At 38.8% G+C, this 13,501-nt stretch overlaps 1 protein-coding gene across 1 annotated transcript; it reads right to left on the bottom strand.

Moving 5' to 3' along the window:
* Positions 1–7,093: 7,093 nt before the first annotated feature.
* FGF23 (fibroblast growth factor 23) lies at positions 7,094–9,927 on the bottom strand. The gene is made up of 3 exons (XM_062570212.1): positions 9,705–9,927; positions 8,067–8,170; positions 7,094–7,531 (listed from the first exon to the last, which is right to left on the bottom strand). Exons 1-3 carry the CDS (start codon positions 9,925–9,927, stop codon positions 7,094–7,096), a joined length of 765 nt encoding a protein of 254 aa, XP_062426196.1.
* Between the last annotated feature and the right edge of the window lie 3,574 nt (positions 9,928–13,501).

The raw sequence follows: 13,501 nt of genomic DNA on the forward strand, positions 1-13,501 counted from the left end.
TAAAATTAGTTTGCAGTTAGATGAAATCTAGCATCAGAAAGAATAACGAGGGGTTCCTTATGGGACCGACCTGACCACATAAAGAACTTCTCTCTGCTTCTTATTATTGTGTGTTGGGGAAGAAGAAAGTTTTGTTGAGTTGTTGAGGACCTTTTAAAAAATATATATTTTTTTTATTTCAAAAAGTTATTTCTTTAATCAAAAGCAAAATTCTACCTGCTTTATTCTGGTAAATCCGTCAATGGGAAGCTGAGGCTGTACTGTATGTATTTGTTTCACAACCCAATGTGTTCAGCTCAACAAGGATTTTTTGTGCAATAGGATTTTGCTTTAAGTTGATCCAGGTTCATCTTGATCTCTGTGTGAAACAGCTCAAAATACCAAATCTCACTCTTATTTTCCTCCTAAATTAATTTTCCCTCTGGTATATTAATTTGATTCCTTGTATACGTTCAAGAGCTTGCAAGAATTTAGTACCACACAACATATCGGTGACTGCACCCAGCCATTTTTCATTTCAGTACTGATCATTTGTCCTAAAAGGACTCAAAACACAAAACAGAATAGACCTTAATATGAATCATGACTCCTGCATTGTTCTCAGCTGTGTTTAGCTGGGTTGAGACAGATATTCCTATCCTCCAGCTCTTTATACTACAGTCCCTGAACTGCCACATGCTCTTTGAGTCTCTACAGCCTCTAAGTCCTGCCTGATGTTACATACTTCATTCCTCAGCCTTCTCTGCCATTCTCATAGCTCTGCTTTCCTGTCATACTCTTTTACTTTCTTCCTATCTTCTTTTCAAACTTCTGTGTGCTCCAAAGACAAATACAGCTTGAAATCCTCATACAGCAAAACACCAAACTCCCTGCAATAGCATATAATCAGAGAGCTACTTGCCATTTCTCAGCCACTCGCTTTTCTTTTTCCTCCTCTTTTTGTCTTTTACCATAACATCAGCCCTATGAGGAAGCAATGGGAAAACTGGCTATCCTCACTCTGTGTTGCTCTTTGGCTGATGCCATGTCGGGTGCCTTGTTCTGCACAAGTGAAAGCATTTGTCTGGCTTTATAAGTAACGTGGGGTGCATAGCAGCAGTAAATGGGGTCCTGTCCCTGACAGTGTACCTCAAAAGCATGCAGAGTGCTGTAAACCCTGTAAAATACCATTGATTATTTCAAGCTTGTAACAAAAAATTTTAACTGTTTTGTATGTGAGGAATAAAAACATGCAAACCACGTGCAAAGGACATGAACTGCAAGAACTGATGACTTGAGAAACAACATAAACATCCTATATGACCTAAACATAGGGGAAGAATTTTTTCTCTTCCTTAAGATCTGAAAAAATAAAGGTGTTGTATATACTTTCATGCTTCTGCAGAGAGCACTCCGCAGCACATGCTGCTGGGATCCAGTCTGTTCATGCCAGCAGGCCTCTTTACCACCTGCAAGGACAGTAGGAAGAGATTTAGGCTTTCCTGAAGAAGAGACACATGGAAAACAGCAGGGAGTGTGAGCAACAAGGCTCCCTCCTTCCTCTTACTGTTCCTGCACTTAGACAACCAAGGACCGCAGTCTCCTCTTCATGCAATCGGCAGGGTGACACAAGAGATGAGGGCTGTTACGGCTCTGGGCAGTTGAGTCAGGGTTTTGGGCTGATGGAGAATAGTTGGGGACTCTGAATAGTGCTGCAGAGATGGGCTTTGAGGCCCTGTGGACCTGGGTGTGGAAGCATGGGGTTTTTTGAAAGGCTGTCCTTGGGGCTAGAGAAAGGGAGAGAGCTTTGGGGACTCTGCAGAGAATTGAGCTTTAATCCTGAGGGAGATGGCCTACAAGGTGGTAAATGGGATTTACATTTTTCATATGTTTTGTCAGTGTTTTTATTCCTTGAAAGTTGGAAGTTATGTTGGATTTGAGGCTGCCTTATATTTAGGCCAACGTGATAATCTGTACAGGTGGCTAATGTATGACATGTTGGCTCCTACAACCCAGCATGGAGACATGTTCTCTGTATATAATCTGTGTGACAGACATTAGATTCAGAAGAAACATTAATCAGATTTAAACCACTCTAGACTGAATTTTCTTTCATCCCTATGTAAGTAAATAGCTGCGCCGTTAAATTCACATTGATATAAGAGAAGATAAATCCGTAACTGAACTTATGTGGGAGTGGTTGTCCTTCATGGGGTTGTGAGTAAGCAATAATGAACAGTGCCAGAAATGCTGTAGGAGAGGGAATTAGATGATAATTGTGCCATGTTGTCCTTCTATGTCATATTAAGTTTGAACTCTGCTGTGATCTGGAAATAGCCTGGGACCAGGGGAGGGGACACACAAAAGATAGGGAAGAAACACAGATGTGTGACATCTACTATCTGTTCTCAGCAGTGAAAAGTGTGCTCTTTGCAGTTGTTTTACTCCACTCACTGTGTAGGTGGATGTTACCTATAAAGGCCAGTTGACCTGTTCTTTTTATCTATCTATCTATCTATCTATCTATTTATTTATTTAAAATGAAAAATGCCTTTACCAAATGCTCTTGATATGTTAAATGTAGGGAATATAGGGAATTATGTGCTGTCTGCAATCTGCTACTCCCTTGTAGCAGTGTGGACTTAAAGAGATGATGATACTTTCATTTTTTAAATAAATAAATAAATTTGATTTCTCTTTAACAGTCTTTCAAAATGCTGTTCAAATGTTGTTCTTTAATGTCACTTTTTGTCATATTCCTTGAAAAACAGTCACTTCACTTTTCAGTTACACTTCCCAGAATTTAGCTGGTCTAAAGATGAGATTTGAGGGCTTTTTCTGGATGTCTACTGTTAGAAGAGCACCCAGAACAGGCAGTTTGGATTTTGCTGATCATCCTTTGCCATTATCAGCCATACAGTCATCTTCATTGCTGTGCTAAGGTACCTTCCTATGTACTATTCAGCATTTTGTTTGGATTTCTCTATGGAGAAAACTATGTCAGAAATAATTTTTAATAACTCCTTATGATCCATAAAGCAACAGTCTTTGGACAGTTCCAAATTCTCTCACCATTCATTCCTTGCATTGGGTTAAGATCTGGTTGCAGTTTCAGTTTACACCAGACCAAGCTCCCTGGTCAAGGAGAGGCTACAACTGAACTTGTCTTTGTGTTTATCCTCCTCTTGGATGGAGAGGTAGCTTGGCTGAGATGGCTCCTTGCGCTGTGACTGTTCTGCAGTATCCTCTCTTCTTACTTCCCTGTGCACAGCTGACTGAATGTGCTTAAACAATTCAGAGGCAGGACTGAGACTTCAAGCATGTGGGAGACTAAATGATACCAGCTGATTTTTTTATGATACTTTGGCATCTGTGATGTTTCTCATATGCTTCAATTCCTACTGCCTATTCCTGCTGTGTTTCTCCTTTGAAGTTCAGAGACCTAAATGTATAGCAATGAGAGGAGAAAGAGATCCTGGTGCAGAGTGAGAGAAAAGAAGCTATCATATCTACCTGATCTCTCTCCCACTGAAACCCATTGTCCTCTTGTCCACAAGCAACAGTATTGTGCCGTTTGATGGTTACATGATGCTTCCCTTGGTTTTGGTACTGTGGAAGACAGAAATAATGCTGTTGATGACTATCACTAACATTGAGTGTACAGTAAAGAGCTCTGCATAGTGTCTGTGGCAAGGGGAAGCCACTTCAGGGAGAGCATATGCTAGAATCATGGGCACTCTGGCAATTTGGAGCTCTCTGTTAGGTTTTGGTGGGGCTGAGGACCATTGCATAAAAGTGGTATGAGGATGATATCTGTGTTTTATTCAGTCTGTGATCTGTCAGCTGCAAAACAGTCCCAGTGTGGGTTCTAGGCACTGAGTTAGAATATTTTGTATAGCTGATAGCAGTAACAGTAATTTACCTAGGGCTTTTTATCATGAGAACCTGAAGGCAGGATCACAAGTATTCCTTAGCATGGTTGGAGCAGCTAGATCAGTCATGTTCTACTCCTTTTGGATTGCAGAAGTAGTTTCCCAGTAGAGGTGGTCATCCCTTTGTAGTCAGTTTAGACCTACTAAGGTTTTACTCTTCATTGTCTTTCACAGTTCCTTCACAGACGGAGTACGTGAAAGAGCCAGGAACCCATAGTCTATCAGGCTGAATATGGTAAAAGGAAGTAGGGCATAAAAGTTGTTTCACAAACAGCTGGTACCAATTGTTTATTTCTGTTCTGAAATGGGAGCTTGAACAGACAATACAAAACCCTTCATTTTGAGAAACGAATAAGTTTATTGGTGCTTTTATAAATGGGAACAATTTCTATACATTGCTATAAATATTTATAAATATTCTGTGGGACTTGCAACCCACTCAAATAAATAAATAAATATTGCAATATAAAAATGTAATGCTTTCTTAATAGCTGATGATGGCCAGCATCTCCTTTGAATAATTGATTCTTTTGACAGTTCACTCCAGCTTTCTATGTTTACAAATACATTTTTGATGCAAATTGCATTGTGCGTTCACTGGTAGCATAAGGCATAAATCTCCTTGTTACTGATGGAGAATAACATACCAGAGTGAGCAACCCTTCTTACTCTGTTCTAATGTGTGAGTATAGGTATGGCATAGAGATATGATCCCACAGCCATTTCTTGCCAAATTATTATATGCATAGGGACAGAAGTTTTTTTCTGATGTAAATTGTAGTTGTATTGACTCCAAGTTCTAGAGGCCTCTGTGGAGCTTAGAACAACTTATACTAAATGAAAATTTTGCTCTTATTCCAGTGTTCTCAAGGTGAAAAAAACCAAGAAGAATGGTATAGGAATCAAGTAAAACTGTTAAAATTGAACATAAAAATAAGATCATTCCTGTCCACTATATAGACATGGTAAAAAAATCTTGCAGAATGTTGAATAAGCATGAAAACATACGACTATTCCCCGACAATTGTCCTAGATCTATTAGAGTCACTTCTTTCCTTTTGAAGCTAATCATGTTTATTATGAGTTCAAAGGATGAAAAATAATAAATTATTAGACAGAAATCTTGGTCTAATCCTAATCATTTGTCTTGTCCTGGGCTATTATGTACTCCTATAAACAGAGAATCACTTCATGTGGAGAAAAATATTCTCACAGCAGAATCAATCCCTGTGACTATTCTAGTAAAACTACTTGAATGTTGTAGATAAAGAGATATTACATGTCCATATATATGTATATGTATGTGTGTGTGTGTATATAAATATATATATATATATATATATATAAAATTTAAGTCTGTCAGCAGAACAGGCCTTGAGCTAAATCCTGACCAATTTCTATGAAAGCAAGGAATGCAATGGGCCTTATTTTGATCTTATTGTACTGCTGTAATTCTAGTGGCTTCAGTGATTTACTTCACTAGACAGTAATAAGAACAGGACCAGAATTTAGCCTACTACCTTTCATATTATTGATATGGATACCCTTAGACCAAATATAGCATTTTCAGACTGTTGTCAGGGTGATAAATATGTTAAATAAATAAAATAGATAATCTGCATCTTGAGAGAAAATGCATACGTGTCAAAATAAAAGCTCTTATTATATATCCAGTGTGGTGGATATATAATCCACACTGGATTTTTCTGCAGTTTATCAGTACCTTGCTGTTGATTTCTACTGGAGTACATCAAGAATAACCTTTAAAAGTGCACAGATTTAAAATTCCAAGAAGGAGAAATCAAATTAAAAAAAAAAAAGAGAGGAAAATAGCTAAATACGTACCCAAGTTTCAGACACCTAATGAAAACAAATATAACTCCATTAAAACCAATGAAGCTATACTGAATTCCATCAGCTAACAATTTTACACTTAAATTACAGTGCAAAGTTCTGCTCTGCTGATATTCTCATTTTAACTAAAGTTTTATAAACTTCAGATGCGTCTATGGAGGTTAGATTCCGATAAGTAAACTCACCCATAACATACACCACTCTGGTTGTCTAGGGAAAAAGGTTTTGTCAATATTTAGAGATCTTATGATGAAATTAAAGTCATTTCACTGTTACGGGTAGAAGGCATCTGATACCTGCTCAGGACTAGATAGAAACAGTGATATTAAACTTGGATCTTCCTTTTCTAAATACACACTTCATTTTCACTCTTCATAGGAAAATATGCACTAGCTATGAATAGTGTGAAGCCTGTGGGGCATGACTGACTGGGAATTATTTTTCCCAGCAGAGTTCAGCCGTATGCAAAATAAACAAAGTAACCTGTTTGACATATTATTAATTATATTAATTAGTACTCCTCATACTTCTCTCTGTATTGGAAATGCATTAAAATAATGTTCTTACATTATATTTCTATATTTTGACCCTAGCATTAAGTGAATATAGAAGTATGATAGAGAAGGAGTTGAGAGAACATTGGGACTCTACTTGTTTTTTTCCAGACCTCTGCTTTGATTCAATGGGAGTCAGAAATGACTCTTTCTACACAACACCGTTTGATCTCTTCTTTTTCCAGTTACTCCAGTTTTCCATGTGTGCAGCTCCTTTAACAATAGAGAAGTTGCTTTTTGACTTCTACAGGTGTGAAGAGAGACTACAGCTTCAATCCTACCAGCTAAAACTATATACAATAACGTTTTTAATAATGTAATAGCAGACATCTTTTATGCTGCACTGGCACCATCTGCTGTTGTGCAGATTAGAGGATTCCCTGCTTCTACTGGAATGAGGGTTGCAGAGCCCAAGTCTCTTTCCAGCTACACCAGTGATTTTTAACATTCATTTCTTGTGTTTTGTTCGAGTGAATTCTGTCCACTGATGCAAGCTAAAGGTGATTCAAACTCCCCAAATTTTGGGTTGTATTATTCTTTTTGCAGGTAGTTCTTCTTTCCAGTAGAACAGAGCCCCACTTGGAAAACATACTATTTGTTTTTTCAGTGAAGTGTCGTCTCTAAGGGTGCAATTTGAAGTTCATTTTTATTTCCATTGTCCTCTAGGTTTCTAATAGCAATTCTGAAAGCTGGAAATTCAACCAACTGTGCTAGCCAGTTCCTTTCACCTATCATATTCACCCATCACTTCAATTTGCAAATGGTGTAGCCCCATTATCTTGTAATATAGAAGCGAGGGCTCACATGCCTCCTGGCATCCATCATAGCATATGGGTCATCTGGGTTGACCATATCGTTCTGATTGATTCTCATAGGTTCTCTGGGCACATGGGAAAAGTCTGCTTGTAGCCGCAGCTGGGATCCTAATGCAGAGACCTTTCTCTGGGGGACTAGGATCTGGTGAGGATCCATTGGATCGACATCTGCACTTCTAGTGTTCCTGTGGGGCTCAGGTGTGTTGAATCGGAATAAAGGAATTTCATTTCTCCTGGACAAGAACTGGGAGTATGGTGGTGGATTCATACCAGGAAAAAAAGCTTGTTTAACTCTGCCTAAGCTAACCAGGAAATTGTGTTTAGGAGATTGGTACACATCGTATCCATTTTCCAGAGTCTTGTGTTTGAACACGCAGTCTTCTTGGCTGAAGTAATGCTTAAGGAAAAAATGTGACAGCTGTGAGCAGAAAGATTTGGTAATTAAAAAGTGCCAAATAAAACAGAAAGATGGATGAGATCTTGCAGCAGGTGTCTTTCTGATCCCCTAGCTCTTCACTAACAACTGAGATAAGGTTTAGTCAACTGTAGATCTAATATGTGTGCCCCATATTTATAGCAAAGGTATTTCTGGGATAACACTGTTTTCTCTGAGGGAGCTGCATTGTCTTGAGTTATTTCCAAGCCATAGCTATAGACTACAGCAAGAATTCAGGCTGGTTCATCATTAGATTTCATTCTGATCTCACTTAGATCAGCAGGACTCACATGACTTCTGTCAGCTCTACAATTCAATACAATTGACCAGAAGAGGAAAATCTAACCTAAGTGACAGGTCCTTACCTGGCTTAAACCTGCATCCTCCTTCACTACATGAAGCTACACAGATTTGCCCTAGCTGAGGAAACTGGCACTACTGTAAGAACAGCAGGCTGCATCTGCCTCAGTTGTGAGTCTTAGTGAAGGTCACTCACCGATCCAAAAATGTTTCCTTTCATATCCATACATAGGTAGCGGCCACTCTTCACTCCAGTGATTATTACGTAGCCAACACCCTCGGACTTGATCGTTAGGGCACCTGTTCAGAAAAACAAAGATGTCTAATCCTGTTCTGCGCTGGACTATGGCCTCAAAGATCCACAGAATTGCTGGTTTGAAGGGCTGTCCTGGGGGTCTTTAAGTCAACGTTCCACTCAAACGTGGACAAATGTGCTGTTGGCTCATATGTGACCTGGTGCTCCCTGTAACCCTGTAACCTGTGCTCCCTCCTGTCCAGCAGGGCTCTTTCTGTGCAGTGATACTGCTCCAGCCTGTAGCAACACTAGGGGTTATTCCAGCCCTGGTACCAAACTTTGCACTTCTCATGTGTCTCAGCAGGACTATGGTGACCTGACAGAGGTTCAGTCATTTTCCTTTCACAACTCCTTTCCTTGTCTTATCTCACACTTTCTCCTCCGCTGTTCCAACAATCTGTATATTTGCTTTGTGACAGCTTGGGGAAGCATGCTATTTGTTGACTGTGGTTCTCTACACCATCATTCTGGTTCTTGACCAAAAACATAGCAGAATTTGATTATTTTTTCTCCTTAGTTAAATTATAACTTTTTAAAAGTATTTTATTCCTCGTACACTCATACACAGATATCACTGGATATGCTTACATTTTTAGCTGAGTAGATGAAGAAGATACTATGCATAATAATAATTAAAATAACTTTCTGTTTTAAAGTTACTTGTGATGTGAGCATTAAAAAAAAGGAGACTTCTAGAATGTTATAAAAGAACCCTAAATTTAAAAAAAGATCATTTTTCTACTACCTATGATGTTTGGGCTAGGTATACAACAAAGAAAGAAGGATACCTTAACTTTGCATGAAAAGAGATGATGATAATGAGATAATTTGAGAGCCACACTGCACTCCAAAGACTTAGCACTTCATTTATGAGAATCTGACCTTTTGCAATTTCCTCTGTTTAGTCAAAATTTGCATATTCAGTGACCCATGTTCTATGCACAATTGTATTTCTGTCATGTGGCACATTAAAGGCACAAATCTAAAGCTTGTTGCACAAACCAATTTTCAATGCAGAGAAGTACTGATGCATTTGGAAGGAAGTGACCTACTGTACATAGTTGCTTAGAGATAGTGATCAGCTCTCTACCCCCCAAAAAAGTTTTTATGGACACAACTAGTTTTCCACTACTGCTATCATGAGTTCCCTCAGTGTATTTCCTTTGCAGATGCTATCACTGAAATAGGAAGAAGCTATTTGGGGCACGTCATCACCAACCTCTCATTAGGACTTCCACAAGAAGCTTTGAGTAAAATCATGAAGTGAAAGATAATTCTGGTTGTTTTTACTTGCAGAGTATCACAGGAATCATAGAACTTATTATAAAGGTGAAGAATCCCCAACTGCTAGATTTCTTTGAAGCAATTTTTTTGTTAAACAAAAGGAAGATTATAATTACGTGTGTTTTCCATCTCACAGCTGTCTGCTTGCCCACCAGGAGGATGGAATTTGTGATAGCTAGTGAAAAGACAAAAAAAAAAAAAAGTGCCCTCTCCCCTGTTCATATGAAGACTGGGGGTCCATAACAAGCTACTTACTGTAAATGGTTTGCTGTGGGGCACCATCAACGTAGCCATCGGCATTGATTTGGAGGTGGAAGCTGTTCCTCTCCGTAGCTGTGTACAGGTGCATCAGGCGATCTGTGCTCCCCGAGCTGGGATTCAGCAGCGGTGAGGAGTTGAGAAAGGCAGTGGTAGCCTTCAGACTGCAGAACGCTAGCAGCATGTACCCCAAGCAGCTGTAGTGATCGGCTTGTGACATGGCTCTCTGTCCTTAGTGGCTGGTCGTTATCTGAAACTTGATACTCCTCTTTGCTTCTCTTTTTCCCTTGTTTGCGTGTGTTTGGAGCATGAATCCTCAGATGGGCTCCCCTCTTCTTTGTAGAGGCTTATAAAGGGCAGCCAAGTGACATCACACAGGAAAAACTTCTCCACATCCTTGGGTTTTGTCAAAGCAGCATTTTAAGTGGCCTGAAACCTCAAGGGAAGGAAAGCACGTAGGTTCTCTGGTTAAGGTGCGGGAGGGAACAAATGTAAGGTTTCTAAAGACAGCTCACAAAAGCTAATCATATGTTCAAATGTTATCTACAAGCCTGTGACATCTGAGAGCTTCCCACACCCCTACTGTTAAATCCAGGAAGAGCAGTCCACTGTGCTGCACAGAAAGCTTTTTGGGAAGGGAAGGGAAGGGAAGGGAAGGGAATGACCCTTTAGACTTTGAACTTTCTTTTTTCTCAGATATATTTGTTCAGATTCCCACCTTCCCCTCAGTTTTCCAAAACACATTCTGGTTTGGCAGAAACACCAAATACTGCTAAAAATTTTGAAGATGTTTCAGAAGCGGGTATTAGGTTGATCTGGGCTGGATTCCCCATTCATAGTGATGTAAATTCAGCAGTGAGCCTGTTGGACTGAAACTTGGGTTACCCAGTTTAAGCAATAGAAGCTTGATATGAGCACAGCCCTCTTGAAATAAGCTCTCCCATTTATTTCTTCTGTTTCATTTTGAGTCACTTAAGTAACTTGAAGTTGGCCAAACAGCTGAAAACTGCCTATAAGATGCTTAGAAGTTGCATGTTTGTTCCTGCATTGTACATCTAGCTGGTAATCATTTATAGAGCCATGTATGTTAGCATGGCTAGTAGATCTAGAACCTGAATCAGCATTGAAATGACTCATCTTGGCACATTTTTGTTACTTCAAGTAACAAAATATAGCAAGGTATAGCAGAACACTTGGAAGAACTGCGAAGGGAAATGAACAAATTAAAAAGTAATAACTGTAAAGCAACATTCAAAAATAGATTACGATATGGTACCCACATTTCAGTTGTCCTGACAAATTTTAAGTTTCTGCTTGTCAGGATGGTAATGCAGATTTTGCCTTTTAATAGATATTTTTGCTTTAAATCTATATTCACATTGGTGGTGCTTTTTTGGCAGTCTGCTTACTTTGTTCGTGGCTTTGCAAATTTTCCGATTAAAAAAAAAAGTTCCATTTACATAATGAAATTACTGTGTTAATGGGAAAGTGGCTATGTAGGTAAAATGATGATGATGGATTATGAAACCAGGCTATACTAAGGTTTCTTTCAAACAATGAATATAAAACTGAAGAGCATACTGAAAATTATCATTTTTTAAAATTTTTTAAAAAGAGGTATTTATTTCTAGCAGTCTGAGGTCCAGTACTTTCAAGCAGAGATATAAGTAAATTATAGCCTCTAGTTGGACACAGGATGTCAGATTCTCAGTTTTCTTAGCAAGCTGTGGAGAAATGCCGCCAGCACCATGCATGTTATGGATTTATACAACTGTAACCAACTGCAAAAGGCTGATCTGAATTTTTTGTTGTTTAAAATTAGCAAAACTCTGCCAATTTCTTCTGAGACACCTGTGTAAATCTAAAGACTTACGTCAGTGTATATACACCTGTGTAAATGACAGCAATTTTATGCAAAGTGCATTAGGGTCATATCTTAAACTGAGTAGATTAACAAAATTGACTTCCCTGAGAGGCAATCAAGGCTGCAAATGTTTTACTGGATATAACATCTGAAATACTTTACTGTCTTAATTTAAAAGCTATTTTGGAAGGAAAAGAGGGATATATATTTTTTTCTTTTAAGTGAAGTATCTACTTTAATTGTGAAATTAGCCAGTCATATTTTTTCAATCTGTTATTAGAACCAAGGATTTATTTTTCTTTCTTTCTTTCTTTATTTTTTTTCTTTCTTTTTTCTTTTTTTTGTCTTTTACTCCCTTTCATGCAGACTACTGTGGAAATATGGATACATATACCTCAGAAGTATATATAGGATAGTGTATGCTCTTGGAAGTTTTTGTGATCTTTTTGTAAATGGAGTTTTTCTGGTGTGATATTTTGTATTCGTCATGATTTTTGTCTGCACTTACCTTTATACACAGATATGATTTTTCTCTGATGTCTTAGCTGCTGAGAAACAGTTCTTATGCTTTTGAAAAATGTATTCAATCATCTCAGCACATGCCAGTTGAAAGCTCTTTCTTTCCTTTTTTGTGTGGCAGACAAGGAAAGACTACTTTCAGGTGCTTAAACTGTTTGGCATTTTCAAAAATTTCTCACGGGGTCAGTAACACTCCAGGCTGTGCTGGGTTGTGTTTGTTTAAGCTGACAGGCTAAAGTAAATTTATTTAAGTTTCTGCTTGTCAGGATGGTAATGCAGATTTTGCCTTTTAATAGATATTTTTGCTTTAAATCTATATTCACATTGGTGGTGCTTTTTTGGCAGTCTGCTTACTTTGTTTTTATTCCAGGTTGATCCATTTATTCCTTCTGTCGATATGTCATTCCTTCTGTAGATATGGCACTTAACTTCTCCTACCTATTCAGCTGTTGGTGAAGTAACCAAGCCTATGAAAGTTTGCTTACTTGTTAGTTTAATAAAAGTGATTACAACCTTATTCCTCTTAAATCTTTGTGCTATTGCAACAGTAGCAACAATAGTTTTGTAACTTGTGCTATATATGTTGATATATATTTCATTTTTGTCTATACCATTCTCAGATGTTTGACCAATCAAGACAGCTTTCTTCAGTACCTAAAGAATTAGGTGCAGCATCATCTTGTAGTCTGTTCTTGTTCTAAAGCGAAGCAAAAAAAAAAAAAAAAAAAAAAAAAAAAAAAGCCCTGCAACCTCAGAATTGTTGTTCTTCTTTAAATGCTGCCTTAATTCAAATAAATAATTCAGGAAAGCAGGTTGGTCCCTGCTCTTAAGAGCCTCTTAAGCAGAGAGGAGCAAAGGTGGGTGCAGTAAGGACAGCAGCTGGGACACACGTGGAGCTTGAGATGTGCTGGTGGGAAAGGACAGGATTGCCCTGTCCCTTAGCAAAGGGGACCAAATACGGACCTTTCTGGCATGAAGGTATGGCCGTATTTCCCACTTCCCATGAAGGGGACATGGCACAGCTGGGGTCAGGCAACATAGGACACAGGTTTTTTCTTAGCATCGTTCAAAGGCAGTGGGAATCACTGATAGCCCAAAGGCAGCAATGAGATTGTTTTCCTGGCAGTGCTAATGAACAATGAGGAAAGTCCCCCTTAACCACATTGCTGAAGAGGAAGGGGTGGATTAAATAGACCACTTTGCAGGCTGAAATGTGTTTGAGAAAACAGCTGATGCTCTGTGCCTTCCCACACCCTGTTTCCCTTCTCCTCCTGGCCCTCACCCCTCACCCACCTCTTTGCTTTGGAGGCAGCAGAGATCTAGCAGAGCTCTTGGATCTGGGTGCTGGGTGTCAGTGGTGATAGACTCATGCCTCACTACTGAGGCCTACCACTTACTGCAAGTACTAGTC

Source organism: Rhea pennata, chromosome 1, assembly GCF_028389875.1.
Source record: "Rhea pennata isolate bPtePen1 chromosome 1, bPtePen1.pri, whole genome shotgun sequence".
In the NCBI taxonomy this organism is placed as follows: Eukaryota; Metazoa; Chordata; class Aves; order Rheiformes; family Rheidae; genus Rhea; species Rhea pennata.

Excerpts from the sequence above, each read along its gene's own strand:
- FGF23 (XM_062570212.1), bottom strand. The coding sequence starts at position 9,927 with ATGTCACAAGCCGATCACTACAGCTGCTTGGGGTACATGCTGCTAGCG. Across the intron at positions 8,171-9,704 it reads CCCACAGCAAACCATTTACA|GTGCCCTAACGATCAAGTCC; the intron begins GTAAGTAGCTTG and ends TTTTCTGAACAG. Across the intron at positions 7,532-8,066 it reads AAGGAAACATTTTTGGATCG|CATTACTTCAGCCAAGAAGA; the intron begins GTGAGTGACCTT and ends TTTTTCCTTAAG.